This window comes from Theobroma cacao, chromosome 3 (assembly GCF_000208745.1).
Source record: "Theobroma cacao cultivar B97-61/B2 chromosome 3, Criollo_cocoa_genome_V2, whole genome shotgun sequence".
Classification (NCBI taxonomy): Eukaryota; Viridiplantae; Streptophyta; class Magnoliopsida; order Malvales; family Malvaceae; genus Theobroma; species Theobroma cacao.
Window position 1 is genome coordinate 1644927 of NC_030852.1, and position 26184 is coordinate 1671110.

Here is a 26184-nt window from a genome sequence, read left to right on the forward strand (position 1 = left end):
GTGAGTTTCATAGACTCAGTGATCATTGACTCGATGAGCATGCAGGGAAGGGAAACAAACATAAAGTTGAAATATTTATAAATCCAAGACTAAGCGATGAAAATATAATTAATTAAACTGAGAGATTTCCTTTTTATGCCTTGCAAGTCTTAGAGAAAAATAATTCATAAGTAAACAGATATGAAAATAGCTATAATTAGCATGTTGGAAAATTATTTAGCTTTAGTCTCTTTTCAACAGTAAATCCAATGGCAAGTGTAAAATGAGCAATCTCAAACAAAAAAATGTATAATAATCAATCACCAATGAATACACAAATCTCATTTGCCATGTAAAAATAGATTTCAAATATTAATGCCATGCCGTGTTTAATAAAAATCAATAAATGAGCATCATCTTCGAATAGATTTAGTATAGCCTTTAGGTTTACTCTCTTATGTCAATAGCATCATCAACTACTTATGGAAACTCTCCACACCGTTAAATATAAATCGAGCCTTCAAGTCTCTTTTACTTACTCGTGGGATCTCCCCAAACCATCAAATATAAGTTAACGCTTCAAGTCCCCCCTTTACCTACTCGTGGAAACTTTTCACGCCACCGAACATAAATAAGGGCTCCAGATCCCCTTTTGTAATCAAATATCAATAATCAATCATCATTACTTTGTGTACAAAGATTACATTAATCTAGTGTGGTAACATATCTTATCCCCGAGTGTCTTCATTTTTTTAAAAAGAAAAATCAATATAATTCTAATGCATTCACGAAACGTGATAAAATAATATGTAGTATAATTATAAATCAAATGTTTATGCAGAAATTTATTTTGAGGCATGGCACTTTAATCAAACAACATACATTGCTATTCAAAAAAAAAAAAAAAAAACAGACAACATAGATTGATGAAAATAGCAAGTAAAACCATCACGTTTCATAAGTCAAATAATGACCATTAGCTTAAGTACCACACAAAGGTTGTAAGGCAGATTACAAGTAAAAACTTGTCAAATGTTTGTTTCCCTATTTTTAAAAGCATGTAATTATATACATATATATAATAATAAAAAAAGAATTTAAAATCTTTATCACAATTATAAATAATTTAAGGCTTTCTACCAGCTCATTCTTTTCACAATTTCATTCAACTATCAAGTGTAACATATATAACATATTTATAACAATATAGTTTTGAAATTTAACATCTACTCACCTCAATCGGTGGGACATCTCACCAATAGTTTGTCCATGTTAAATGAAGGGTTTTAATTAGAAAGTTTTTAGCAACTTGTATTTGGCACCAAGTGCTTAATTAACTAGCTCCTTCACCCCAATTCCTTTTTAGTAGTCAAACTGTCAGCTCAAATGTTCACTGGCAGCATACACAATGTCATTTCTCAGTACTAGGTTCAACACTGCACATTATACAATTTGGGCAGCAAGTATAGTAGCAATTATATTTTGATTTGAGCTACTTTCTTACCTTCACAATTCTGCCAATTTCAAATACTACTCCTCACTTAATAAGTTCCAATTGCTATCTCATTTCTATGTCAACCTCCTAATAATAAAATGGTTAATTCAAGAACATTAATGAATTTCATCACCATTTTTCCGTATATAATTTCCATAAAAAGGTTCAGACTTAAGTCTTAGTTTCACTCACAGTTCTTACCCCTCAACCTTTAATCCAATTGGTTTTTCTCCAACTAATCTTCAATAACCTCCCTCAGCTGAGAGTCCCTCATTTCTTTCTTGGAGTGCATTGCTTGTACATGGGTCTTCAAAGAACCCCTCGGCAGCAGCTTCTTCCCACCAAGTCGATTTGCTTAAGGACTGTTTTACCTCCCGTTTAGTGGAGTTTCTCAGCCCTTTGCTTCATCCCTTGACTGCATTACAACATTTGAACATTTAAACTTGGAAACAAGCTTCAAGAAGGGCAGTTCCTCCACTTTAACTCAAATGTCCAGCTTCTAAGATAAAAATTTTGAAAATTCAAGTGTTCTTGGCTCTAGTTAGGGCAGAAAACTTCATTTTAATGCTTTATAATAATAATTCCATCACTTATATACTCCTTGGAGGACATGTGACCATGATAGAGAATTCTTCCCTTAACATGATATATATTTTATTTCATATACTCATCACTCATCACCTATCACCAATACTCCGTTCCTTAGAATTCTTCTTAGTTTCACATATATTCATATAATCACTCACCATTATTATTTTGATAATATTATTATTTTATTATTTTATTTTTTTCACATCTCCACCTTAATTCTCACATATATTCGCACATTACCAACATCTATAATTCACCTTAATTTGTCAAAATATTTTCATTAAATTAACATCTCGAAGTGGGATGTTACATTGTTAGAGGGATAACCCAAATTTTAAGCTGAATTAACAATCTAACTCACTCTCTATGACACTATATTAATTGAAAAAAATATTCACAAAATGTTAATTAAAAAATAAATAACAAGATGTCACATGAAAAAGTTGAAGTCACAATGGGTACAAGTAAAATTTTTTTTTTAAAAAATATTTTTAATATTTACATTATAATTAATTAACATTAATTTTATATTTTTATTTTTTATTTATATGAGATTAGTACGTAATCAATATGTTTTATAATAAAAAAATTTCACATAAATTTATCAGTTATATAATAATTAAATATTTTAAATTAATTATATATTTGCTGATTTGGCTTAAGCAAAAGAAATAAATAAATGGATCGGAGGCCCAGCCCATGTAGCAGCACGGTTCTTTCCTTCCACTACCCCGGGCAGCATCTTTCTTCTTTACCAAGAAAAACTTTCGTTTTGCTTTTTCTATCTCTCTGCATTTACGAAAGAGAAACAAACACTTTTGTTTCCATTTTCTCTTAATTTTTTTTTTCCGTTAAAAAGGAGAGAAAATGGCAACGACGGAGGCTTCCCAATCAGCGGATTCCTACGTCGGAAGCTTCATAAGCCTTATTTCCAAGTCCGAAATCCGGTACGAAGGCGTTCTTTTCCGTATCAACCCTCACGAATCCTCCATTGGCCTCAAAAACGGTGCGTTGTGCCCCCCATTCTTTCTTCTTCCCCTTCCTTTCTTCGTTTTGCAGTTTATGATTAATTTGGGTATTTTTCTTTTATAATGTTAATGAAGAAAAAGAAAGGAAAGAAATGGTTTAAGGATTTCTTTTATGTGACGGAATGAATCGATCACATTTTTGCATCAAATTGCGAAGATTATAAGCAATGGAATTTGATGATATCTGCATTTCTTTTTTCCCCTGCAGTAAGATCTTTTGGTACGGAAGGACGAAAGAAGGATGGGCCGCAGGTTCTTCCAAGCGACAAAGTTTATGATTACATATACTTCCGAGGAAGCGACATTAAGGTATAATAAATAATGCCACTGACACTTTGGTAATAGTTATTGTTACTGGAAGTTTAATAATAATTAGTTTTTCACTTTGGGTTGTGGAAATTATGTTGGAGATGTTTCGTAATGGAAGTTAGAAAAATTGTTTAGGGATTTAGCAAGCAATATTCTTCCCTGGTAAACACAATTCAGGTCGGGTTTGAAAATGGAAATAAAGAACTGCTTTGTCTCTTATGTAATGTTTGAAATTAGTGCATTCTGGTTTTAAGGGTCTGTGCTCTGCGTGGAATGTACTGAGTCCAGGGTCATAAAATTCTATTTTGTAGCTGTAAGATGGTGTTAAATTAGGTGAAAATTTATAACTTGGTCTCTATAATTAATACTCTATTTGCATTCTTATCGGCAACTGTGGTTTTGAGATTGTAATAGATATGATAGGTTTTTAATTCTTGGTCTTTTTTTTTTTTGAGAATAATAATTTTGCCTAAATCTATAAGTGTTTTATCTTGTTTTATTGGATTCTGAGTTGTACCTTTTGTCCTTGCTCTGTCAGGATTTGCAAGTTTTGTCTTCACTGTCCGTGCAGAGTGTGGCAGCCATACCTGATGATCCTGCTATCATTCAGGCATGAAATTTAAACAAGAAAGTTTTGTACCCATTGTGCTGTGGATGAAGAATAATTTATTTAATGTAACTCCTTTTGCAGTCTCATTATCAACATCCTGCTGCATCTTCAAGCTTGCCACATTCTAGTACTAGTTCCATGACAAGTTTTAGTTCCAATTCACAGCTGGCACTTCCAAGTTCAAATTACCAAGGCAGTGTGCCTCAATATCACCCTGTGGGACATATGGTTTCTTGGGGTTCTTCAACTCCTCCCACTGTAAACAGCAACGAGCATACTGTGCCAATGTATTGGCAAGGATTGAATGGGCCCTCAGGAGGTTATTCTTATTTACACCCATCTTTGCTTCGGCCACCACCTGGCTTGTTAGCATCTCCTGGGACACAGCAGATGGAACATTCCACCGTAGATGCATCCATACCGAGTGGTGCAACACACTTGCCAGAAATTCCTCATCTCTTACTGCCAACATCAAGTGCTAGCTCCCTCAACTCTACATTGCTTCCATCTTCAAGTGCTAGCTCCCAGAATTCCATATTGTTTCCACCTTCAAGTGCTAGCCCCCAGAACTCCACAATGCAGCCACCTTCAAGTGCTAGCTCCCAGAACCCCACAGTGCTGCCACCTTCAAGTGCTAGCACCCTAAACTCTACATTTGTATCAATCTCTTCCTCAGCTTTGCACTCTAAGCTTCCTATAGTTCATGCTGCTTCATTAGTTTCTAATGAAGCATCAAATTACACTGCATATTTTGACCCTAATGCTCCTGGTTTAACATTGAGTTCTAACTTGTCATTAGCATCTTCCTTGACTTCTTCTGTGGATACAAATAATATTGCTCTTCAATTCGGTGAGAAATCTAAATCAACTCTTGGCTCCACTTCCTCTTATCCAAATATGCCCACACCTACACCTCCTATTGTTGGGACATCTGGCTCAAATCAACTTGAGGTACCAACTCCTTCTCTAGTGACCCCAGGCCAGCTTTTGCAGTCCGCACCCACTAGTCCACCCAGAATACTTTCTTCATCTCTTCCCCTCCAAACTGCTCAGAAAGATATTGAGGTGGTTCAAACATCAACATTAGAACCACTGTCAACAGATGCAGACGAGGCTCAGGCACCAATGTTGCCCACAGCATCCGTATCATCTGGAAAGGTATTTCTTCCTTGTCTTTCCCAATGTCAAGATCAATAAGATAACAACTGTATTCGAGTGGTGCACTGTCAATTTGGAAATGTCAGTGATACATCTCTGTGTGTGTGCATGCGTGCATTCTAGCTACCTTAGATATTTCTCTGGGTTATTGTTCTTAATATCCTACATACGCAGATATTTTTTTTCTCTACTTTGGGCTACACATAATACATACCGCTTCTATATATATTATGGTATATTCATTCTGCAATTAAACTGTGATTTGGAATCCTGATGCATTTTGCTTTTACAGATGAATGAAGCTTCTTTGGATTCTCAACACCATGACAAGGGGCTTGTACGGGGAAGAAGAAATGGGGTAATGTATCAATCTTCTTTAACCTTTGAAGCTGCATTTAGGCACATTGATGTTGCTTTTCTTAAAGTTTGATAGGTTAAGTTTTAGTTTTTAACTGAATATGTACTGGAGTGTTAAATTCCATGAATACCTATCAGTTTTGAAGTTTCTATTTTGACCATGATATTAAATCAAATTTGAGCAACTCATACATGAGGTTAACTGGCTTCTTTTCTTAATTTATTTATTTTTTGCATGGGGGCGGGGGAATAATATAATTCTTAATAAATATCCTTAATCCACAGAATGATTGAGGTGGCTTGTGTTGTCCTGTTAATTTGCCTAATGTTAAGCAACTCTTCCTTAAGTCCTTTTCGGTATGTTTTTCTTTTCTTTTGTAATATTTCTTAGGGATACTTATGCAAATTTCTCTCTTGCATCTACTATTCTGCATGATTATTTGGGGATCAAGTTAGAGGAATTGGGTTAACCCATTTTACTTATTTATTTATCATATTTTCTGGATAAACATGTGTTATTATATCCATTTTTGTGTCAATTTTCTTTTTGATAATTAATTGCCATGCTTTTGCTTCCTTTTTATTGTTGTTTTTGGTTAACATGATTAATTATTTAGGGTTTGTTGGTTAATCGTCTGTTTTGAACATTTATATGACTACATGATTTTTTCAATTTCCAACTTATGTAGAATGCTTTAGTTTTCCTTCCTTTTTTTTCCTTTTATTCACTAATCTGAATGTGCAAAATCTCTGTAGTATATTAGGTACAATTATTCTGTATACTATTTTCCAACTTCTTGTTTGTTTCTTCATGTATATTCAATATTTACTGTCTTTCAGTTCAGCTTTTGTTATATTATGTTCACGATAAGATGTTTGATCTTTGCTCTCATGCTGTTTCCTTACAGCCACATGTTGCCACCTCACATACTCACCGAATTATTAGGGGCCATGTGGAGGAAAGAGAAAACAATGTAATGAGGAAATACAGTTTATATTCTTTATATGCTATGAATATTGGTATTTACCTTCTGTCAATCATTTACATTTTCACATATTTGTTTGGAATTGTTCTATATATCTTCCAGTCCAATAGAGTTACTTTGCAGTCTCACCACACTAATAAGGTCCATGTAAGGGGGAGAAGAAATGGGGTAATTCTTTTAGCTTCTTTGAGTTACAGAACTTCACTTTACCTTTGATGGACTTATATATCATGGGAACTCCATTATATGTCTTTGTGCCACTTCATTTTCCCTTTCAGTTGTATGGAACTGCATCACACTTTCAACCAAGTAACAGAAGCCACACAGGGGGAATGGAAAAGGTAGTACTCCATATGTTTTCCTTTTAACTCACAGAATTTTATAAGTTATTGTCTTCTAACTGAGTGTCTGTATTTTCATAAAATTTTATGTGGATTCTCAATCTCCTAGATGAATGGAACTGCTCCACGCCCTTATTATGGTAGCCGGGGCCGTGCGCAAGGAAGAACAAACGGGGTAATAAATGTGTTTTTGTGGTTTCTTTTCCTTCTTTTTTTAAATTACAAATTAGTAGCTCAGAACACTTTAGAAACTTATACCTGTCATTGGATCGAAAAGGCCAAAACTTTAGACTGCTAATTAGTATGATATTTTACTTGCATCAGTGATAATAAAGCTTGTAATAGAATTAAACTGTTGAAGGAATGATCAATTAAAAAGCAATAGGTTAATTAGAAAGATTTCCCCTTAAATTGAAAGTCTAAGCCATACACCTCTTTCAGCATTAAATTTGAATTATGCAATTATTAATCTATGCTAAATGGCAATATTTTGAGATCTTTTCTGACTCAATATTGCTTTTTCAGAATGCATTGTTTAAAATAATCAAACTTCTTAACATAGTATTTGAAGAGTAGCTGTGGTAAAAAAACTTGCTGAAATTAAATTATCTAATACTGGATCCAGATGTCCTGATTCTTTTCCTTCCTCTGGTTTCATGTGGGCTCAAAATGCTACACACAGATTAAATTCCATTGACACAGGCATCCCCAATCTCACATTACACACACCTTATGTTACAAACTGGTGCCCCCATTCCACTTGTATAAGGCTGCAGTAGGGCATCTTGAGTTTAGAAAAAGGAAAAAAGTTAAAGCTGAACCGACTCTTTTAGGTTTGAGAAAATGGACATGCAGTTGAACTGCTAAAGAGGCTCAGGTTATTATAGAGAAGATCACTTTGTTCTTCCAATCCTCCCTATCCTTTTTTCTGTTCTTGGGAGATGCCTATTACGAGGGAGAGATCATCCTCAAATTTATGTTGAGCTATTATAATTGCTAAATGTTTTGATTTGTAGATTTCACTCTCTGTTACTGAGTACCCTACGGATTTTGATTTTGAGGCAATGAATGAGAAATTCAACAAGGAGGAGGTCTGGAATCAACTTGGCAAAAGTAGTAAAGGTACATCAGAAGACAATGGGGATGCAGATGATAGTCAGGAAGACGATAGACAACATGAAGATGCAGAAGGACTGCTAAAAGCTGACATAAAGGTGAGATTGCTAGAATTGATTGTTACTCTAATTTTATTATATAATGTTTAATCCGGTTTCTATTTGTTTATGGTAACACCTTCTTGCCCTCTGTTTCACAGCCTGTGTATGTTAAGGATGAGTTTTTTGATTCTCTTTCTTCCAATACATTTGATCACAAGCCAAAGAAAGGAAGGTCTAAGTTTTCCGAGCAGAAGAAATTGGATGCAGAGGTAGTTTGCTCTCATGGTCTGTTCCTCTGTTAGATTTATGCTTGGGTATTGGGTATTTGATTTTTTTTTACTTTTTGCCTGATGATGGATGTTTCAGACATTTGGCGGTTTCCATATTAATCGTGGTGGACATGGTGGTCGGAGAGCAGGGCATGGTGGCTGGTCACGGGGTTCTAGATATGGAAGGGGATATGAACATGGTGGGAGAGGCCAGGGACGGGCTGTATGGAGTCGTGTAACCTAGTTAGCTCTTTTAAATGTAGTTGTGATAGGCATATGATCTAACAAAGGGCATCTAGCAGAAATAAGAAATTGGGAATTTAACTTAATGCTTGTAATGGTTTTGCCAGTGCTAAAGCAACAAGCCGGCCGACCTGAAATGAATCATTATGAGTTCTATGCGAAAAAGTCCTTAGGTTAATCCATCTTAGCTAATTGATTTTAAAGCAGGTAAAAGTTGTTGCAGGTCCTGCATTGCCGTGCTGGGATTCAACTTTTCTCTGCTAATTACCAACAGTTCTATAAGGATGTATTTGGTAATTTTGTTGGCTGCCCTTCTTTTTCTTTCTTGTTTCTTTCTTTTCTTAGAGAAGACATATAATGTTTGAGCAACGATTCTGCCATTTTGGATCAAAGGAAACTCTGGTCATTTTGGGTTTGGATCATTTTAGATATTGGTCATTTCAGGTTCGGATCATTTTCGGATTCAAATCATTTGGGTTTAATTCTTGGATTAATTAGGTCCGGTTTATTTTGAATTCAATTTATTGAATTTTAAAGTAAAATCAATTTATATTCAAGCTGTTTCGGATTCAAATCATTTTGAGTTAGAGTTGGTGAGGACTTTTGATTTTTGTCGATTTCAAACTCGGTTGGATTGGATTGGATTCGGACTTGGATTTGACAAGTAAAAGAAAGAAATATGATTTTATTTGAAATTAATTAAGACAAGAAAATTGTTTTATTTTATTTTTTTTAAGAACAAATGACTTTATGAAAGCAATAGGTGTAAAATTGTGAGAATGAATTGCAGCAAATCAACAATGGAGCAATGATCAATGGAATCGGGAACTAAGTAAGAAGCAGTGGAGGCACCTAGCAGCATGAACATGTATGATGTATCTCCTCAAAATTGATCATTATTCTCGCTTTGTTACTAATTGCTGCATCACTAGGAATATTACTCAATCAAGTGATTAGGCCTTATTCCGAGAGAAGCAAATTCTTTAATGGATGACTAAAAATACTACTCTATCAAATGATTAATTATGTTTTACATCCGAGCATTTAGTTCATTGATTCGTGCATGATTTTAATCTAATAAGCACGGTTCAAATTTCCTTACCCTCACTTTAAAAAAATGATTAATTATACTTTATATTGATAAGAAACGAATTCCTTAAAACAGACACATTAAATAATATGTTGTACCGCTTTTTAAATGACTTTGTGTCAAAAGTAAAGAACACAATTATGGCTATCATGGTGTTCACTTCCACAAGTATAGTATCTCTCATATGTTTTTTTTTGTTCTCCATTTTTTCTGCCACCCCTAACAATTAAAGTGATCTCTACCTAAAAACTTGTTTCTGCTGTGAAATGCTAATCTCATGACAAACTTGCTTCCACAAGTATGGCATTCACCATACCTTCCGCTTTGCTTTCCACATTTTTCCTTTCAATCTTTACTTTTAACTCGTTAAGAATATTTCTCTTCCTTTCAATCCTACCAGTTACCTTTCCTTCCTCCATTAATGGTGCAGGAAATTACTTGAAAATCACAGTTCAAAGACTCACCCTGGCAAAGGAAATATTCAATCAATACTCACCGTTTCCTTGAGGTTTAAGACAGGACTCATCCAAGAGATGAAAGCTTTCATCAATCTTTTCAGAGTGATGATCTCACATTCGTGAGAAAATCCCTCCATGAAATGATCAGTAACTTAAAAGCTCAAGAAATTTACTGTTATAGCTACTGATGAACAGTTTGCTTCTAATTCTTAAACTTAGCTAGAGTTAAGAGTATATTTATATGTTGCAAGAATGAACCGAGGTTTAAATAATCGAAATAGTTACAGCAGGTGAGAGCGTGGATTTCGATATTCTCCTATAAATATAATTCATTAGTAAATGGTTATACATAAATTTAATTATGTGATGACTGTAGCCTGTGGGTTCCTCCATTGCTGTGAAGTCCTTCAGCATTGATACAGACAATGCCAAATCTATTAATGGCTTCAGTGCCACTTGGGCATCCATGTCATGTTGCTTTGAGGCCACACTTCCATCCACAGGATCAGTGTATGCAAAGTCATCAGCAAATTGAAGGACATAATCTCCATACTTGGCTCCTTCCTTACTCTTTGAGACCGGATCTCTAAGGTATTCAATCATTTTATTTGCACCTTCAGGTTCACATTCTTCGTTATCATGTCTGGAAAAGAAATTTCTTCCATATGTTGCCCAGTGTTCTTTGACAACATCAGAGACAGACACCATTTTAGATTTCCTTTTTTTTTTTTCCATTGTAGTAGAAGACATGAGAAGGAGCTGCTTTGAGAGGGCTTTGGAATAATTTGGCTTTGATCTCACTAGGAAGAATACCTCAGGCAGAGAGGGTTAATGAGGAGAATGGAAAAAGGAACCATTATGAGGGAAAGAAGGAAAGAAATTGAGGAATATATAGTTTGATTTGTAGGCAACATAATGAATTACTATACCTTGAGTACACCTTTCTACATGATAGATCCTTGATTTGTTGCTACTCACTTGTATCTAAGAATGCAAACAAATTCCCCAATAATAAGCTTACATTGCAAAAAGAAAACAAGGCCTTAAAAGGTCTTTGACAACAAAAATAAATGTATAGAAGATTGATTAATTGCTTTAAAAGGAACCCATGCAACAAGAGGGATGGTAATGGGTATTTAATTTTTGGATTTTTAGAATTATTGAATCTAATTACATAAGGTCTGAACATTTCATATTTGAGTTTGAGACGGATTTAGATAAAATTATTAATTTTTATAAATAAAAATTTTATCAATTTAATCAATAAATTTGAAATAATTTAATCTTAGGTGACTTGTTTAATTTAATGGATAGTAATTTTTAAGTAATAATCGGATATTTGGAAAAATAATAAAATTTAATTAATAAATACCTTAAAAGAGATTCTCTATCCGTCCCCATGCTTTTGCAACGTTCAATCAAGGAATCTGGGCCGTTAACGTCATTGGGCCCACTACCGCAGGCCCAGTATCCTAGTGGTGGAAACATAAAGAAGTGGACTCAAGATAGTAATTAAAAAAGAAAAGAAAAATAACAGAATTTAAAAAAAAAAGGAAAAAGAATCAGAAAAGAACAACTACTGCGACACATGAAGGAACAGCCGACGAAATGAAGCCAAAATAGAACTGACGCCACGACACAACCACTTCTCTTCCAACTTCCATGTCCTATCGTCACCTTCTAAAATACTATTTTCGGGATATAATATTTATGTATTAACACATAAAAACTTTATTTATTTATTAATAAATTATTAATATTTAATTCACTAACCATGTACAAAATATATACATTAGACAATATAACAAAACCGACCAATAACACCATATTCAGAGGAGAGGGGTCTTGCAGGGCTTCACTCTCTAAAAATTTTAAATTTTTATAATATATCTATATTTTCTAAAAATTTTAAATTTTTATTTTTATAAATATTAAACCTTTAATATTACTATTTTGTAAATATTATTTTTATTCCAAATACGAAATCCGAACTCGGCTGCTAATTCTTCGTAACACGATTATTATTATTATTAAGTTTTAATTTATTGTTGTTCAATTATTTTAATCAACATGTTATCACCAAGTACAACGTGGGACGTAGGCCATTGTCAGCTAATGACGCGCAAATTTGCATGCCCGCAGCCAGCACTAGTCTTCCACAAAATTATAAAAAAAATAATAATAATAATGACTTAATCGAACTTCTCCACATGCCGTTATCTATTTAAATATGATATTCCCTTTAGAATTAAAGTTGATTAAAATTAAGGTCTTAAATTCATGCTCCATCTTTTCTTTCAAATGAAAAAAAAAATTAATTTTTTATTTACAATTGTAATAATAAAATATCCCGTAATAATTAAATCGAGATTTCTGTTTAAATTAAATGTTTTGCTTAAATTTTTTTAAGAATTATAAGATTTGCAAGGTGGAAAAAAGTTATGGATCATTACGTAATTTAAATTGCCGGCAATTTTCATGTTTATAATAATAATTAATAACTAAGTCTCTTTCCACATCCTTATCATTTTCAAGAACAAATAAAACAAATTCCATATTTGGAACATCAAGAAAAAGAAAGGGTAATCAAGAGGCATCAAAAGACATAGTTTTGGACCTATAAAGTTCAACTAGGCATTAATTATTGAAAAGGATTTTCAATGGGGACACAAGGACCAATCATTTTCGGGGATTTCGTCACTCGATTTTTTTTATTTTTCAAATAAATAACAAAAAATTTTGTTAAATCAAATAATTATGGGCCTTGATTATGATTGATTAACCAATTAATTTATAAAGATTTTCTGATTTTTCCCATTTTTTTTAAACTAAAAAGAGGAGTTAATTGAGATTTAAGGCCACATGATCAAGGGTGATGATATTCAAGAGGAGTTAATTACATGGTGCATGTTTATGCTGTAAATTAAATGGTCCCAATGGCCACCTACTCTAAATTTGCTAGGCTGTTTCATATTTTAGTTAAGCTGCCTAAGTAATCACTTGCCATTTTCTTAACCAGCCATTTTAGCTAACCTAGAGAGAGAAAGGCAACTAAGATAGAAACACAAAGAGATTAGAGCAAGTAGTCCACAGGCAGGTTTATATTTGATTTGTTGTATGTACACAGATTATGCACATTATTTTATAAATCAAATGTTATCGTTTCTTTAAAAAATAAATTTAAAAATTAATACAAAAAGAGTGTATCATATTTAAATCTAGTGCAATATAAATATGTACTAGATTTAAATTTATTAATCAAATGACAATATTTGATTCAATTTATGCCTATAAACCCCAATCAACATTATGGAAATTGCAAGTCTTGACAAAAAGTACCCAAGCTCATTTAAAAGGTCAATTCTCAGTTTAGTTTTAGCTTTTTGACACAATCCCATCTCAGAAAAAGTCTCCCTGCTTGTGCTCTAGAGAGGGAGAGAGAGAGGGAGAGGGAGAGGAGGGGAAAGGGATCAAAAAGGTGAGGGAGGGAATGGATGTGAGGAAAATAGTCGTGGTAGTAGAGGATGAAGATGTAGCAAGAACAGCACTGCAATGGGCTCTCCACAACTTACTTCGCTATGGTGATTTGCTAACTCTCCTTCATGTCTTCTCTCCCACTACATCCAGAAGCAAGAAGAAAGCAAGGCGGCTTCGCTTGCAAGGCTATCAGCTGGCTCTCTCCTTCAAGGAAACATGTAACTCCAATTTCTTCAACGTGAGTTTGAACTCGAGTACTTTTCCTGTTCTTCTCGTTTTGTCCATAAGTTTTTTATGTGACAATTATCTCACGGATATGCCATAATCAGAGAATTGTGTTACAGACAAATATTGAGATAATTGTCACGGAAGGCGACCAGGAAGGCAGGAAGATTCTGGCCATCGTGCGGGAGATTGGAGCCTCTGTTCTTGTTGTTGGTCTCCATGATCAGAGCTTCCTTTACAAGTGAGTTAATTTTATTTCTTGTCAGTGATTTTTTTCCCTTGTTTAATCATTGTTGCCATGTTTCATCCGGAGCCTGGAAGGGGTTAATTAGGGAAACCATTTCCAGGGTATTTTGACTGGGGGGAGCTTTCTAGGAAGGTACAAGAAATGGTCAAACTGTCATAAGGTCTTAGGTATGGTAATTTTCCAGGCCATTTCGGGACTAAATTATTTGTCAGGATAAAGAAGAAACAAGTTCAAAACTTGGAGCCTTGTAGCCAATTATTTTATGATGATGCGGTGATGCCTGAGGCTGAGAAGGACCACAAGAAAACAGGCCCCGCCGGCCGCACTTTAGGGTGGAAAGTCTCAGGCATTTTTCACTAAACCCGGCACGTACAAGCATGTGGCTTTGTTCATTGCCTGTAAGACACAGCCAAAAACCCTTTTGGGGGTCCAGCTGGTAATGTTAATTAGTATAGATTTGAGTAATTGTTGGGATGCTTCTCCCTTGTCAATTAGCAATGGACAAAAGTTCCCTGCAGCCTAAAGGCATGGGGCTGTTCTGAAATCATGGGATGATCAATGATTCAAGAGGTTTGCTGTCAACTAGGCTAGATTTCTTATGGGGAACCTCAACCTAGCTAGTTGTCTGAAAGCAGATTCATTAGCATATACTTGCTATATTCCTACATACAATCCCTTCTCTTTTTTGTTTATTTTCAACCATGAAATTGATTGACTGAGTAATGTTAGAGTTGAAAGCGAAATTACCCAATTCAGAGTTAACCATTAGATTTGAATCTCATGGTAACATGAATTATGACAATAAATACTGCAGCAAATCATGGTTGCAGATTGCATTGGTCATGGTGTCTTTGCACCCTGGCCAAGGGCTGGTAACAAAACTCAAATCAGTGTTTTTCATTGGTGTGATGTCGGCATAGGTTGGCCATGGCCCACGACAGCATAGCAAGCAGCTTCAACTGCAGAGTTCTTGCCATCAAGCAACCAGAATTGGTGCCACCGAGGACCAAGACCAGAGCAATGCTATCAGGGCTAGACAGCTCAACTAACATGGACTTTTCCCAAATCGAGATTTCCGGATTACAGTAAGATAAAAACCACCAATTTTCTCTTACAAGTTTCTCATTTTCTTGCACCCATGTTTGGGATAGGAAACAAGTAATTTTCTTGGTGATTATCTTGCAAAATCTTGATTACAGGGTCCCTGATATTCCTACCCCAAAGATTCCATATCGAATCTGTCCAAGCCCTTCTGCAATTATTTGGAGGTCGTCAAGGAAATCCAGGAAAAAGAGGAGCTATACCAATGGAGCTTGAACATGAAAAGCTTAGAGTATATCCAAAATGCACATAGTTTTTAAGCTAATTTTCACATTTTCTGGGCACAGTTTGTTCTTTAGGATCTCAACTTCTCTTACAGTTACAGATTACACAAAAAACAAAAAAATACAAATAAACAATGGAGATTGACATCATACAACAATCTTTTGCTTAGTTTTGATATGTGAAAGAGTGATTTAATCATGTCCTTATCATTGTTCTGTACCCAGCAATTATACTAATGCATTACTTCTATGGTATTAAACTAAAGAGTGATGTTAAAAAGTTAGGCAGAAAAGACTGTTAAAGAGAATAAAAAAAATTATCTTTTATCCGAAGATACGTTTATATTTGATACAATATTACGGTATAAATCTTACACACTCTGACCAAATTAAATATCGTTATCTCATTAATAAATAAAATTAAAAATTGAGAATCTTAAAAAATGAAAATACCCATGATTTTAAAAATATATTTTTTTTAATTTTAACTTTTACATATTTATAAAATGGTACTCTTAAGAGGATAATCTACAAGCAAATTTAAAAAATATTTGTTATTTATTTATTTGAGATTTCGTAAATTTTATATCTTATAACTTTAAATAGAAATCATAATGCCGAGTTAGACACAAGTCGAGACATTCTTAAGAGAATATCCTAATAATTAAAGTTACGAAACTTATATTTAAAAATTTTAAGTTCGAATCTTTAAAAATCGAGGAATAGAATTAAAGAGATGAGAAAAATTTTCTCTTGCTGTATAACGTGACATTATAAATATGAAATACAAAAAAAAAAATCAAATAACAAAATAATTCACAGATAGGGAATTTACCTAAAATAAAAAACAATCACCATGCAACAAACCTTATTTACCTAAAATAATTAAAGAAAATGACGTGCACGCAATCAAAACTTTATTTATTCGTTTGTTTGTTTTTACTTTCAGTGTTTAGGTAAGTCACGCAATCCAAAACTTAAGGGCTTTCTAAGCTCAAAAACGCTTCACTTCCATTCTCCAAGAATACAGCCTGACTTGTCTCACTAATTTATTCAGATATATAAAATAAATAAATTTTTTATTTTTTCATTATATTTAATCAATATTTTTATTTTATTTTAAAATTAAAAAATAAAATTTTTTATAATTAACAGTTAATTAATTACCATTAACGAAAATAAAAATAACCCAATGATGATGACGACGATCACTCGTCAGTTTTTAATTTTTACTCCGAATGAAATTATTGACTTGATTCATATTCTTATATGATTATCTTTTAATCACTTTTCATGTAAAATTTTTTATCTATTATTAAATAAAAATAATATTTATTATTTTTTATATCACGTGACAATAACGTGAAGTATTAACTTATTACAATAAAAGACAAAATTGTAACGTGACCACGTTTACTTCTTTGTTGGTTCACACAAGCAAGTTTTCTTCCACTCTTTCGATTTCTCTCCTTATGTCTTCTAGCCTTTATTTTTGGGTCCTTGTTATTTCAAAGGGTGCAGGTAACCCAAAAAACTAACTTTAATTGTCTGTGAAATTGGGTTTAAACTTTTAATAACCTGGTAAAAGTATTCATTATAATAATGGTGGCTGAAGTATACTTAAAGCCTCAAAGGTCAATAATCAATTCCTTTTGATATAAATTTGAATAAATCATTTTATATTTTTTGTCGTTTTAACTTTTTTTACATGATATTTTGTGAATATCTTTTTTTTTTCTAAATTAACACACGTGAATAACTTTTATTTTCACTTATGTTAGATTGTTAATTTTGTCTAATAAAATTATAAAATTACCGTAAATGTAAACAAATGAGTTAAAATTTGAATCGAAATTATTTTGATAATTTTATTAGATAAAATTAACAACCTAATCTCTTATAGATACAAAAGTAATCGGCAAAATATTTATAGGAAAAATGACAAAGAGCTTATTAGTAAATGTGGAAAAAAAAATTTCATTATTTAGATAAGTAGTATGATCAAAACTTTAGTAGAAATCTGCTAAAATTGTGTAATTATGTTATTTAAATGTTATATTATATTATTATTTAGTTATGTTATTACATACTAAATTAATATTTTAATATGACAAAATATAAGGTAATATTTCCTATCCAATATATAAATAAGGTAATATAAGTATAATTCATTTATTTAGTTATTCAATATTTATTTATTTATTAGATTAGTATTATTTATGTTTATAATAACTTTATCAAACACTTTTTTTGTTCTTGTCATGTAACGACATTATTTACTAAACATTTTTTCAATTTTAAATTTTTATAAATGAAATAAAGTAATAAATTAAGAGATTATATTTGATGTAATATCAATGTATAATATCTGTACACAGTTACTTAATCAGATCCTTTCAAAATAAATATTTTTAAAATTATAAATATTTATTTTTTAAAGTTTTAAATTTATTAATTATCAAAATGATAATATTTGATTCATTAATAACATATAAAATCTATACACCGATAATACATTAAATATAAACTTTTAATAACATTACATAAAGTCTTTTAAAAGTGGTCATAGGCGGATCGGCCACGAGGTCACTTGCTCACCCAACATATGGGTCGGACCGGGACACTTTATATGGATGCATTAGGTTACGCTAAGGTAAAAGATTTAGATTTAATATGAAATTTTGTATAAAACATTTTAATATTTAGATTATTATTTTATACATAATAAAAGTGAAATTTATTTATTTTTTTCAATTAATATAACATAAGAGTCCGATTTCGGCCGACCCGATCCATGAACACAAATTTTAAATAATTCTTTTATCTAAAAATAGAAAGGTATGCTTTTGAGTTACAGTTACACACTCACTTTCAAATTTGAACGTTTGATTTGAAATGGTGTTTGGTTTGAGCCAGACCCGGAACCTTAGCTCGGAGCGGGGCGACCTGGGGCTCAACAAATCGAACCCCCAGGCTTCAACAACTGTTCCTGACCTTGAGCCAGCCACCACCCACTTTTAAACAAAGACAAAAAAAAATAATATATATATATATATATATATATTATTAAATAAAAAAATGTAGAACAAAGCTGGCTCGGTTTTTTTCGCACCTGAGTCTGGTACATCAACGCGTGCAGAGCCACTCGCTCGAGTTGGTTTTGCCTTCTTCACTCCCACCCAGCCGAGCCAAAAGAAAAAGTAAACAAAAAAGGGTTTAGGCGTCCGCGTCGCAGACTCAACTCGCTCCGCGGCTCTGTAAAGTAAAAGCTGATTTGATTTTGTTCTTATAGTTACTACTATTTGTTTTTTTTTTCTCTCTCTCTTTGGTTGCATCGGCTTAGATCCAAGCTTAGATCTAGCGCCGATCTCTTTTCTTTCCCTCCATTTCTTGCCTCTTTCTCTTTTTTCTCTGCCTTAAGCTCCTCTTCTTTTGCTTCTTTCACCTCTGATTTATGCAAGTTCAAATCGTCTAACAAAGTGAAGAAGCGTCTAACAAAGTGAAGAAGAAGAACCCAGATTCACTTATCCAAGGTTTTAGCTCTAGCCCAGACTTTTTTTGCCCAAAACAAACAAAACCCATTTCTTAAACTGCCTCTAATCTCTATTTTTTTTCAGGGTTTTGATTGTTATGTTTGGAAGTTAAATGAAGGTGGATTCCTTCTAGTGTCAGCACTGTCTATGACTTTTGGGTTAGCTGCAATTATTGATTTTGTTGAGGTTACATTTCTGTAAGACTGGAAGAATTAGTGGGAAAGCTGGAAACGAAATGGAGTGGAATTCAAACAATACCTTCAAGACTTACAAAGGTATCTTCTCATCCCTATATGTTTTCTTTTTTTCTTTTTTGTGAGTAATTTAGCTGAATATATATTGCTTTACAGCGGTCGAACTTGTTAATGTGATTTAGGATAAAATATTGCTTTGTTCTTGTGTTTAGGTTATGTAATTAGCTCAGAATGCGCAGATTCAGTTCGTTGTGTTTGGAAAAAAAATTTACAAACTGGGTGTTCATTCTTATCAATTACAAGTAATTGTATACAATTATGGAATCTCTCAGTCTTCTATAAGTGCAACATCCACGAGGGCGCCAAATATGCAATTATGGAATCTCAATCTCGATTTTTGGGATTGACTAATTATGCATGATATGAACCCTACAAACTGATTGTAAACTTAATCTGGGAGGTTGCAGTGAGGATTACAAAAATGTGGAGATTGATGGATTCTGTGTTTTGTAGTTTGGGGGAAGAGGGAAGTAAGATACAATTCTTAGTTTGATAAATTTGTTTGCATATTCTTCTTGTGTAAGAGTGTTGAATTCCTGACTTATTGATTGGAAAAGGAGGGGGTAAATGGAAATTTTGAATTATTGAAAAAGATGGAAACTGTACCTTCACATATTGATCTGCAGCTTGCTTGCATTATCTTAAATTTAATAGTCTTCAATTTGCTATCAGTTTATTTTACCTTGGAAGTCTTGAGAATACTGAATTCTTCATTACTGCTTTATGTATGAATCTATAATTCTTAATCGTTGCTTTTGTAGCAGATATGGAACCCAAAGCCATGATGGATATGGCACTCATTCCAAATATTGATCCAGTAGATATTGGATTGGGTTCTTCAGAAAAGGGAAGTGTTGTCCCCACATCAAAACCCAGGAAGAAGACAATGACATCAGTTTACCTCAAGTATTTTGAGACAGCTCCTGATGGGAAAACAAGGAGGTGCAAGTTTTGTGGGCAGAGTTATTCTATTGCAACTGCAACTGGTAAATCCTGTGGACTTGCTTCAGTTTGTCCCTTAACTTTTGGTGCTTTCATTGAAAATCCATTGGCACCATAATATCTATTTATAACAATGTGCTTGTAAGGAGCTTTAGGTTCCTTGTAGTTAGAAATTGCTATTCTGAAAACAGAAATGGCTTCTTACCATGGTTTGAGTCAATGGATGCAGTATTTAGCAAGTTTATGCCATGTTTGGGCCTATGATAAATGGACCAATAATTATCTCATCCATCTAATGATCCCCCTTCTTCATGAAGGCAATTGGGAAGTCCCTTAGTAATCAGGTGGCTGTTTACCATGGTTTGAGTCAATGGATGTAGCTTTTAGAAAGCTTATGGCGTGTTTGAGTCTATGATAATATTACCACTCATTGCAATTATCTCATTCATCTGATGATCTCCCTTTATTGTGAAGGCAATTTGGGAAGGCACCTTAGTAATCGACATCCCGGATATGATAAGACTGGGGATGTTGTCACTACTAGTTCGGTGCCACAGCCCACTACCCCAGTGATCAAGAAATCTCAACCACAAGGAAGAGCGGCTCAGGTTGATTATGATCATCTGAATTGGTTGCTTATTAAATGGCTCATATTAGCTTCTCTTCCTCCTTCAACCTTGGAAGAAAAGTGGTTAGCAAACTCCTTTAAATTTTTGAATCCATCAATTCAACTATGGCCAGGTGAGAAGTACAAAGCAGTGTTCCGTGAAGTTTTCAGGAGCATGAGAGAAGATGTTAGAGTATCTTTGGAACAGGTTTCTTCCAAAGTTTCTGTCACTCTTGATTTCTGGACTTCCTATGAACAAATCTTTTATATGAGCGTCACATGTCAATGGATTGATGAAAACTGGTCCTTCCAGAAGGTGCTTCTTGATATATGCCAGGTACCTTACCCTTGTACAGGTTCTGAAATATATAACACCCTGTTCAAGGTTCTTAAGATGTACAATATAGAGAATAAAGTCCTCTCATGCACCCATGATAACAGTCAGAATGCTATCCATGCTTGCCATACTTTAAAGGAGGACTTGGATGGTCAGAAAGTGGGGCCGTTCTGCTATATCCCTTGTGCTGCTCGTACTTTGAGTTTGATTATAGATGATGCATTAAGGACAACAAAACCTGTTATTGCCAAGGTCAGGGAATTTGTACAAGAGTTAAATGCATCCTTAGATATCTCAGAGGATTTCATTCAATTAACAACAGCTTACCAAGAAGGTAGTTGGCAATTTCCACTTGATGCTTCAGCACGGTGGAGTGGCAATTATCAAATGCTTGATCTTGTTCACAAGGTACTTGTTTCTTTCATATAAGAACTCCTTATTAGATACGAGAAATTTATAATCTGTTTTCCTGTCAATTCAGGTATGGGTTTGGTGACTGGTGATAAAATTTTAATTTAATGTTTCTAATATGAAGCAGGCTGGGAAGTCAATGGATGCTGTCGTCAGGAAGAATGAGGAGATACTTGGTAGTAGGATTTTGCTGAATGTTGCAGAGAAGAATGTTGCCAATATTGTTCACAACTACCTGGAGCCCTTCTACAAAGTCATCAATGAGATATGTGTAAACAACCCACCTACTATTGGGATGGTTATTGTCTACATGGATCACATTTCTGATACAATTGCAACACGGCAAACACCAGATTGGCTAAAGAGTGCTGCCGAAGACATGGCCAAAAAGCTCAGAAGTTACAACAACCAGGTTTGCAACATATTCATCTATATGACGGCCATTCTTGATCCCCGAATTAAATGTGAACTCATCCCTGAGGGTCTCAACTCAGAAAACTATCTAGAGGAAGCGAGAGCCCATTTCATGAGAAATTATTATACCAGCCATTTTTCATCCATGACAAGTGGATACTCTGCTCAAGATATTGAAGATGGAGGAAGTGTTTCTTTTGCAGAGGAGATTGCTCGAAAGAAGCGACGAGCGAGCATGAGCAATGTTGCTGATGAACTCACTCAGTATCTTTCCGAGTCTCCAGCTCCTACGAAAACAGATGTTTTGGAGTGGTGGAAGGTCAACAGTACACGCTACCCTCGGCTCTCTGCGATGGCTAGGGACTTCTTGGCTGTCCAAGCAACTTCAGTAAAACCTGAGGAACTATTTTGCAGTAAAGGTGATGAGATCGATAAGCAGCGTTTTTGTATGCCACATGATAGCACACAAGCTATTCTTTGTATTAAGTCATGGACTCAGGGAGGTCTCAAGTTAAAGTACAAGTCTTCTGAGATTGACTATGAGAGGTTGATGGAATTGGCAGCTGCAGCTGCTGCAGATAATATCTCAGCTGGTTTTGATAAGAAACAAAAGTGAACAAAAGGAGAATCTGAAAATGATTAAGTTAATGTGATTGACTTCTACCACTAATCTAGATGACTGTCTGACTTATGATTGTAATTTAACTTCTCCCTCAAGAGGGAATTGAATTGTCATTATTTCTTCCTTATTGATGTATGTATGATATGAAAATTATGTATTGAATGTACAGTTCAAAATTTTAGAATGCTAACCTGAGAAAAAGACACTGATATTATGTGATGATTCTAGTACATCAAATTGTCATCAAAATTTCTGCGCATTGGGCAGCTTACTGAACATCAAGGCTGTCTTTCTTTTTGCTATAGTCATTACTATTGTATGTCACCTGATGGAAATGAGGAGATAATCTTAACAGAAAGGGATTAAAAACTATGTCATTCTCATTTTCTCATCTTTAATTGTTTCAACAGTCTTTCTCTCATGCCTTTGCAGAAAGGAAGTTCAACTGAAATTAATATTGCAATTGTAAAAGTGGAAATAAAGGATTGATAAAAATAATAATGTAAAAGATGTGGATTCATCCTTTATTATTGAGGTCAAAGAACAATCATGTAGAAGAATGGCCAGAAGGTCAGAGGAAAAAGGTAAAGTTTGATAAGCTAGTGTAACAGGATCTCTCTAAAGTTGAGAATACTTGTGAATATGCAAGTTGTGTCCATAGATTTGGAGACCATCCAAGCAAATGAAGAGTCTGATAATGAGCTATTCGGTGAAAAAATTATATCAAGTGAAAGAGTGTATATAATTATTTGCTGTCCCATGCTTCATAAAAATGTTATGATTAGAATATCCTGGCAGAAAGATGTAAGAAATAGACTAGTAACACAAATAGAAAAATGAAAAATGCAAGTACAGGAGGCATGATGTGAGTATCCATCTTATTTTTATTAGGAACGACATTGGAAATGCTGAATGCAGCCCCTTTGGGCGAGCATTTGCTATCCTGCTGACTTCTTGAGCAGCGGTATCATCATTGTCAACATATCTCCTCTTTGAATCACTTGATTGGTCTGGCTTTGCCAGGGAGACTTCTGATGAAGAAAATTCATGTTTCTCTCCAGCCATTGCAGATTGAGACTGCAGGCCTGCCTTCATTCTTGTTCTATGCCCAGAGACCAAAGTAGCAATTTCCTTGTCATCCAACACCCCTTCAACGACTTTTGTTAAAACTTGCTTTGCTGAAGGAACTGTTTCTACTGCATCATTGAAAGAAACCCTACTTACTTTTGTAAGATTTGGCGTCTCTGTAGTTTCAGTAAAATCCTACAGGACCGGCACAGCTCTCTTGCTAGATATACCATCCAGTTTAGTGCTTGGCATTGATGTCTTTGAAGGCACCATTGAATTTGAAAGCCTGCGTATGATACCATTTCTTTCCAAAGGACTTCCTGTGGAGGACTTATCCAGTGATGAAACAACACTAGAACCATCCATGCTGCTTCTCCAACTTGACTTATGACCTATGCCTGAATTCTTGCTAATGCTTATATGGCCACTTGAAGAGCTTTCAATGGTGCTGCTGTCTGTATCTTCACTCTCAGTTGATGAGGTGTAAGAAGAAGTGCTGTTCATGTCAGGATCTTGTGTAGTTATCTTGCGAGGTTTCTGGTCTGAAGGCTTTGGAAGTTCCTTTTGCAAGGTCTTTCTCGATGATTTTTGATGACCTTGGATTTCAGCCCTCAGGCAAGCATTGAGCCAGCGTTGGTACACCAATTCCTCAACCATGTCAAATCTGCTCTTCTGCAATCTTTCAACTTGTTCTGAGAGGTCCCCGTTGGCATGTCTCAGTTCACTAATCTTGGCAATAGTCTTACTCTGCAGCAGCACCAGTAAAGAAACAAGCCCTTTCAGATTCAAGAAGTATGGCACTACAAAAAGCAATACTCTTTTCTGGTAGTTGAGCCTTAAGGTGCATTGCATTTCAAAGAATAGACTCGATGGGGGTATCAAATCATAAATACAAACACAAGTAATTCAAAATAATTCTAAAATTCTAGTATGATTTCTGAAGCTGAAGCTATTAGCAACATTTTTATCATCCCAATTCAAGTATTTGGAGTGACATGGGAAAGAGCATATTAGAAGTAATGTTGGACAACAGCTAAAACTGAAATTTGTAGCTAGCAAGAGAACATATAAGGTCCTGTCCTGCTTATCTAAAGATTAATGAAAATTAAATGCATCCATATGATTTATTTACCTGTGTCATGTCAGAAAGGGCAGATATTTTGGCATAAGCAGCAAATAGCTTAACTGACAATTCCCTTTTTTCTAACTCAAGTTCTTTGTTTCTCCTTTTCATCTTAACCACTTCGAATTCAATAGTTTTTGCAGCTTCAAGCTTCTTCTTAACCATATCATTTGGAGCAGAGGTTTCATTGGTTGTAAATCCGGACAACTGCTCCTCAAGCACCATTATCTGCCCCTTTATCTGGCTTGCATTACCATTTTCCATCTGCATTTGCTCTATCATCTTCTTTGCCTTCTCTAGCTGCTTCATGGCCAAGTTACCCTGCCTTATAATTTCTTGAAGATCCTTTATCTCAGCTTTAAGTGCATAAATTCTGAAATTGAGTTTGTCAACTTCTGCAGTTTTGTCATCTAAATTCCCCTGCAAACAACCAATGTATGACAGCTTTTCTTTTAGACTGTACAACTCAAGCGGTTTCCCTTCAAGGGTCACTCTCCTCTTCTCCAATTCCTTTATTAGATTCTGTGATTGCTCTATTTCTCTATTCCCTAACTTCCATTGTCTGTCAAGCTCAAGCACTTCACAGTTTCTTTTCTGAGTCAAATTTGGTTTCAAAACTTTTTCCACATTCTTGCTGTTGACCACTTTAACCTCCTCCTCCTCCATGTCCTTTTCCTGCAAGAGCTAAGTTTCTTGTTAGATTTTGGCAAAAAGAGTGCTGAGAAAGGGAGAGGCATTGAAAGATATAAAAGAGGAGGGGGACTAGGAAATACTGGAATATTATCTTCTGCCATGTCCACTTGCTGGGAGCTTGAGCAATCTTTTGCCAAAACCCATGCAAATGCCGAAGAGTTAGCATAAAACTAACACTACAAACAAAACTACTCACTGACCAAGCCAAAAGCTAGTCAATTAAACTGACCTGGGAGCATCAGATTTTGCTTCTTCCAACGCTTTCTGATGACAGCAAAAGGTGCAACTGAAGCTACAACCAAGATGCTGACCCGGAATATCATGCAGATTCTTCACAGTTCATGGGCCTAGAGCCCTATACAACAGTTAAACTCGACAAGCAACTGAACTGAGATATTTGGGTCAAGAAAACCTGACACATTGCCTGCACTGTTTTCACCATCACAGCTATCTATTCATCACTCCTTGTGTACCTCAGAAAGTGATAAGTCTCATCACCAAGAAGTGGCTCGTCTTTGTCCATGTGAAGAACATGAAAACAATCACTAAAACTGTAGCTACAGATGACAAATTCCAATATCAACATCATGACAATCTGGTTTAGCAAGGTGCCAAGCTCGGTTGGAGCTTTCTTAAGCTTGCTGTCAGGAATCCATTCACATAAGCCAAATCTTGCATTTTCTATCAACCCACTTTTTCCATCCCCCGGATGCTTCACTTTCATTCCAACAACTAAGATTATGTATACATACAAAAATATATTTATTATATGTCTTACACAATTTCATACTATTAGTATATTTATTAAACAAATTGAATTAAATTTTATATGATA

General features: G+C 34.5%; 4 protein-coding genes across 10 annotated transcripts; 3 read left to right on the forward strand and 1 right to left on the reverse strand.

Annotated features, from left to right (window-relative positions):
* LOC18604043 (protein decapping 5) lies at positions 2807–8950 on the forward strand. The gene is made up of 12 exons (XM_007036347.2): positions 2807–3071; positions 3302–3402; positions 3941–4012; positions 4094–5170; positions 5463–5528; positions 6436–6501; positions 6616–6681; positions 6792–6854; positions 6964–7029; positions 7871–8068; positions 8170–8280; positions 8378–8950. Exons 1-12 carry the CDS (start codon positions 2933–2935, stop codon positions 8522–8524), a joined length of 2172 nt encoding a protein of 723 aa, XP_007036409.2. The 5' UTR covers positions 2807–2932; the 3' UTR covers positions 8525–8950.
* LOC18604045 lies at positions 13438–15523 on the forward strand. Of its 2 annotated transcripts, none has more exons than XM_007036355.2 (4): positions 13438–13786; positions 13878–14014; positions 14941–15105; positions 15220–15523. In XM_007036355.2, exons 1-4 carry the CDS (start codon positions 13562–13564, stop codon positions 15335–15337), a joined length of 645 nt encoding a protein of 214 aa, XP_007036417.2. In that variant the 5' UTR covers positions 13438–13561; the 3' UTR covers positions 15338–15523. The 2 variants fall into 2 exon arrangements, with proteins under 2 accessions (XP_007036417.2, XP_007036415.2); XM_007036353.2 differs by having other exon boundaries at positions 13442–13786; positions 13893–14014.
* On the forward strand, positions 18482–22695 carry LOC18604046 (zinc finger BED domain-containing protein DAYSLEEPER). Of its 5 annotated transcripts, XM_018118541.1 has the most exons (6): positions 18482–18607; positions 18807–18878; positions 18963–19153; positions 19894–20118; positions 20549–21426; positions 21554–22695. In XM_018118541.1, exons 3-6 carry the CDS (start codon positions 19114–19116, stop codon positions 22457–22459), a joined length of 2049 nt encoding a protein of 682 aa, XP_017974030.1. In that variant the 5' UTR covers positions 18482–18607; positions 18807–18878; positions 18963–19113; the 3' UTR covers positions 22460–22695. The 5 variants fall into 5 exon arrangements, with proteins under 5 accessions (XP_017974030.1, XP_017974028.1, XP_017974032.1 ...); XM_018118539.1 differs by having other exon boundaries at positions 18482–18878; XM_018118543.1 differs by having other exon boundaries at positions 18482–18878; positions 19897–20118.
* Positions 23219–25826, reverse strand: LOC18604047 (protein CHUP1, chloroplastic). Of its 2 annotated transcripts, none has more exons than XM_018116972.1 (4): positions 25579–25826; positions 25430–25476; positions 24666–25331; positions 23219–24280 (listed from the first exon to the last, which is right to left on the reverse strand). In XM_018116972.1, the coding sequence occupies exons 1-4, from the start codon at positions 25670–25672 to the stop codon at positions 23729–23731; spliced, it is 1359 nt and encodes a 452-aa protein (XP_017972461.1). In that variant the 5' UTR covers positions 25673–25826; the 3' UTR covers positions 23219–23728. The 2 variants fall into 2 exon arrangements, with proteins under 2 accessions (XP_017972461.1, XP_017972460.1); XM_018116971.1 differs by having other exon boundaries at positions 25430–25482.